A 4,992-nucleotide genomic window follows, 5' to 3' on the forward strand; every position below is an offset into this window, starting at 1 on the left:
AATCGAGAAAGATGATGCACTAGTTATACGGTGTCAGTGTTGACAGTGAGGAGACTTTAAGAAGCAGGGACCTGCCACCACTATTGGACCTGCATACCACAGAAGAGAACTAGAGGCAAAAAAATATCAGTCATTGGGTCAGGGAGGGATCCCGGTGCAGATACTCCGATACTCAAGTCAGGTAAACGGTGATGGAGAAGATGAACAGTAATAATGAAGAAATGAGCTTTGATAGTGAAACTTGGTGTACTTGCGCCTGTAGGTAAAAACCACCCTATATAGTATTACTTTTCCTCTCTACGCGAATCTCGATGCATTACCAAAATATAACCGACCATTATGACATTTTGACACATTTTCTAGAATAGGCATCAATTCCTGCGTTGTAGGGTAGAAGCTTCTTGTGTACAATCTACATATGGAATATTCCTCTGATTCTCTGATAACAGTTAAGTAAGATGCTAAAAAAGAAATGTTGAGCTATTGGGGCATTAATGCACTGTGATAATAGGCCGACTGAGTTCTCTCCAACTCCCGATCGAACCTTGCTCTCGGAGGGACTTGACTTGGCTAACAGTTGTAGACTACCTTAATAACTTGGCTCGATTTCTTTAAGGACTCGGCTCGATCACATTGAGGACTCAGCTCAGTCGAGATAACTCAGGATCTGATCAACCGAATGATCTGATCAACTAAATCACCTAGTTGAACTATATGATCATATTAGTCCTGATTATTGACTCCTTCTTAACTTTCATAAGTTAACTTTATTGATCTCGAGTCTAATTTTAGGGACCAACCTTATTTACAGTATCAGTCATTTGTGAAATTCAGTGTTTGGAGATTTGGAAACATGATAGGTGATGCAGATAGGTATCAAGGGTAGAGGAGTGATTAATGGAGAGGAGGGGTATTTTGGTTAATTTACTGTATCAACCCTTTTTAGGGCACTGTTCACAGCGTGAGAAAACTCTCTTCGTTTTCTCTCCACCGCCACCAACAGAAAAAGTTTCTTGCTCCCTCTCCGACGTTGTCGCCGGAGCTGATGCTGGCCACCCCCACTTCTCCTCCTCTCCCTCTCCTCACTGTGCCGCTCCCTCTCTCTCGCCGCCACCCTCACAACGCCGGCGACAGCCACTCCTTCTTCCTCCTCGCGACAGCCACTTCTCTCCCTCTCCTTCTCGCGACGCCTCTACCGGACAGATTCGGCACCGGTTAAACACACGACCGGCCATAGCTTCGCCTTGTGGCGTCGTCATCCTCTCCACAGCCCCCACCGAGCACCTCTTGCCGTCGGTCGACATCTCCTCCCTTCTCCTCTCGCCACTGTCGCTTCTGCCAGCAACGCCGACGTCGCTTCCCTCTTCTTACACGCGACAACACTGTATGCTCTCTGTTCCGGTGTCCATAGCTGTCGCCGGCAGCCTCCACGCGCCACCAACCTTTCTCGACAACATCCACGCGCTGTAGTCGCACAGCCGGCACCTCCTGCGGCAACCGACAGCCACTGTTGGCTGACCCACTGTCTCGACGGACCTCCCAGCGTCATTATCGTTGTCGGCAGCCTCGCAGCCGGATTCGATCATCTAGGGTCCTGGTCTTTAGGTCCAACGTCGATCGCGCTCTCGATCCGAGCCCTCCGAGCTCTCGTGGTCATTATGTTCCGACTCGACGTGTGTGATATTTTTATACTGTGGTTATTGGGCCGCTATTATATCCCGGCCTGCAAGCTGTGGTTATGTTTCAGACTATGGGTGTTGTGTCTAGCTTTTAGATTGCTGGTATTTCTCGGTCTGCGTGCCGGAATCATATCCTGGCCTGCGTGCCGATCTTATGTCCCGGTCTGTGTGCCGAAATCATATCCCGACCTGTGTGCCGATATTTTATCCCTGCCTGCATGCCGATGTCGTATCCCGATTTACATGCTGGTGCCTTATCCCGGTCTGCGTGCCGGTATTATATTCCCGACCTGCAGCTCGTCGTCCGGGTCCGTACCTCGTTCAGCTTCTCGTCGTCAGATCCAGCTCTCCATCCTGATCGGGTGTCGTCTACTCTTCCGGCTCCCGACAACTCGCACTGCGTCCCATCCGAGGGCGCCCCCTGGGCTAGGGTACGTTCTCCATTCATATTCTATATGTATTTTCATTATTTTATGACTTAGTCTGTTACTTATATGTTCGTTGGATTCGCCTCGAGCCTCAGGGTATCATGGATCGGGGGGGCCCCGGTCACTGGCTGTAGGTAGCGTTGACCAGAGGACTTTTGAAGATTTGGTCAACACGGAAGTCATCTCAGCACACCCTCCTCCGAGATATCGTGACTCAGTTAATATTTTAGCTATCTCATTCGATGGTCTGTCTGACTCAATTTTCGGACGGGATCAATAGATAATTAATGAATTTTTTTAGAGAGAGATTTTGTGATGCGGTTAGTGTTGGTTTTGATGATTGATATGATGTGTGTTCTGAATGGTCGTATCTTTGAATAAGGTGCGGACTCTTGACAAAATTAAGGATGCTTAGGTATAAAATTAAAAGAGCGGCTGGCCAACCTCGAGCCACAATCAGGTATTATTTTAAGACCACTTTTGGATTTGACTCAGTTTTTAATTGAAATCTCTTGTTAAATGCGTCGAAGCTTATTGTTTGACCCGAATCTAGTCCCTGCCTGATTCAGTGAGTTCCTTAGATCCGAATCTTGAGTCTGATCTTGTGCGGAGCATCTGCGACTTTGAAACTCTGCACCGAAGAGGACTTTCCTGAAGATTGGCTGATGCTGATCTCGTAGTCTCCATGAAAGAGTCGAGTCCTGAAGGAACCATCAGCAGCCGTTTTGCCAACCACATCGCCGGACTTCCACTCGGCGATCAGCTTATCGACGACATCGCCGGCTGGAAGGTTTTTGAAGTTGTTGTCCGTCAAACACATTCTGTAGCACCCGTTGGGGTGCCATGCCGACCACATCACTATCCCTTTCACAGCAGGGTGCGAGTAGCCTTCCCTCAGCACGCCCTCCAAATCCCTCGCCCGCTCTGTGCCATTGTTGACGTCCACCTCGGTGAGCCAAATCGGCCTGTTGGCCCTCGCCAGAGTGTCCAAAGCAGCTCTCATGTAGGCTAAATCCGGCTTGCCGAAGTGGCTCTCGAGCCCAATTGCAAGACCTGGATGATTCGTGTAGGCTTCGATCCTCTGCAACTTTTCGAGGTACTTCGCCGGAGTCACGGTCAAGTCACCAGGGTACTCCAGGGTGTTGTACTCGTTCAGGAACAGCAGTGCGTTTGGATCGACCTCCCGGACCTTCTGGTAAAAAATCGACGAAGCGTCGGCACCCAACTTGTCCTCGAAGAAGGAGCCATGCATGTTCTCGTTGACGACGTCCCAGGCGATGACCTGGCCTTTGTACCTCGACACTACAGAATTGAGTCTTCTCTGCGCGGCGTCGCGGAGTTGCTGCGCGGAGAGGGATTTGACCCAGCCCATCTGCGTCTGGGGGTCGTCCCAGAGCACGTTGTGGCCTCGGACGGCGATGCCGTGCTGCTTGGTGAACGCGAGCATGGCGTCCGCGGCGGAGTAGTCCTCTTTGCCGGGGGAGGTCTCCGTGGCGTACCACTTCATCTCGTTCTCGAAGGTGGTCACGGTGAAGCGGGAGGAGAACCAGTTCTGGTACGCGGGATTGTTGAGGATGGTGCTCGCAATGGCGCAACCGAAGGGGAAACCCGGCCGCACCTGCTGGATGGAAACTGACGCGCCGGGAACGGCCTTGCCCTCGCCGTCGACCACTCGGACCACGACGCTTTTCTTGCGGACCTTGTCGATGGCCTTCGCTTGGTGAGCTCTCCATTGGCGTTCAGTGAACGGCTGCAGAGAGACAGAGTCCACCCATATCTCCTCCCCACCTCTGTTCTCGCTCTGCAATCCGAAGCATGATCAGTTCGATGCATGATGCTCAGATGGATCCAAAAAAAAAAAAAAATGAAGAATCTGACCTCAAAGAAGATCTCAGCTGGTCCGGACGACTCGGGAGTCAGACCTCCCTTGAGCATCGTCCAACATCCCGACTTTGCTTCCGTCTCTCCCGCATGGATGAAGCCGCTAGATGTCTTGAAGACGACCCTAACAGCAGCGTTCCCTCGGTCGATCTGAACCCAGGCTGGGACATCAAGAAGGAAGGAGCTTAGTCCGAGAAACACATGGGCATGCATATATCATCGCCATGAAAGTACCTGAGAAAGCATACAGCAAACCCTTTTGCAGGAACACCTTCTGCGATATGCTCTGTTGCGGCGAGGTTCTGCGTGTAGCGACCGAGAAACGGTTACCTGATTCAGATTTCCTCACTGCGACGCGGCTGCGGCCGAAGGGTTTCCAACGCTTCGTGCCATTGTTGAATTCTGGGTTGCGGATTATGCCGCCGCGATACTGTGGCTTTGGGGGATCTGCCAAGCACTGAAGAAAATGGCAGAGAAAGAAATTGTGATGAACATGAATTGAAGATGATAAAGAAATTTCAACTACATGGACATACATGATCCCTATTCCAGAAGGAAGGACCCGATTACGAAGAGAAAAGATACACAATTTATCATCATGAAGAAGTTCATAGATGATCTTGGTACGAAAACAAACTTGGGACGTCTTCAGAAACCACTCATGAGCAACACCCCATGTTCGACACTCATGGATGACTGAGTGCGCGAGGCACCAAGATACCACTCGAGTGCTTAGATGAGCATTCAGTTTACCTGAGTGGTCCCCGACCACATAATCGCCCATGCACGTCACACAAGGGTTGTCGGTAAAAAAAAACCTATATACATATTGCAAAATAGCTTTGGAATATTAATTTCTATGCAATTGTTATAGAGTTAGTTAGACCAATCGATTCAAACATATTGATCAAGGGACCAATTGAGTACGTTAAGATAATTGGAAATATTGCCACGTTGAATTTAGTCATAATCGAACAATTGATCAATCGTAAGAATGAGAAGTT

At 49.7% G+C, this 4,992-nt stretch overlaps 1 protein-coding gene across 1 annotated transcript; it reads right to left on the bottom strand.

Moving 5' to 3' along the window:
- Positions 1-2,480: 2,480 nt before the first annotated feature.
- LOC122009598 (endo-1,4-beta-xylanase 5-like) lies at positions 2,481-4,692 on the bottom strand. Its single transcript, XM_042565813.1, has 4 exons — positions 4,525-4,692; positions 4,223-4,445; positions 3,986-4,149; positions 2,481-3,908 (listed from the first exon to the last, which is right to left on the bottom strand). The coding sequence occupies exons 3-4, from the start codon at positions 4,040-4,042 to the stop codon at positions 2,685-2,687; spliced, it is 1,281 nt and encodes a 426-aa protein (XP_042421747.1). The 5' UTR covers positions 4,043-4,149; positions 4,223-4,445; positions 4,525-4,692; the 3' UTR covers positions 2,481-2,684.
- Positions 4,693-4,992: the final 300 nt, after the last annotated feature.

This window comes from Zingiber officinale, chromosome 8A (genome assembly GCF_018446385.1).
Source record: "Zingiber officinale cultivar Zhangliang chromosome 8A, Zo_v1.1, whole genome shotgun sequence".
NCBI classification, from domain to species: Eukaryota; Viridiplantae; Streptophyta; class Magnoliopsida; order Zingiberales; family Zingiberaceae; genus Zingiber; species Zingiber officinale.

Bases quoted from the DNA above. Each gene is read 5' to 3' on its own strand.
- LOC122009598 (XM_042565813.1), bottom strand. From the start codon at position 4,042: ATGCTCAAGGGAGGTCTGACTCCCGAGTCGTCCGGACCAGCTGAGATC. The intron at 3,909-3,985 runs GTCAGATTCTTC...TTCGGATTGCAG, and splicing joins CAGCTGAGATCTTCTTTGAG to AGCGAGAACAGAGGTGGGGA.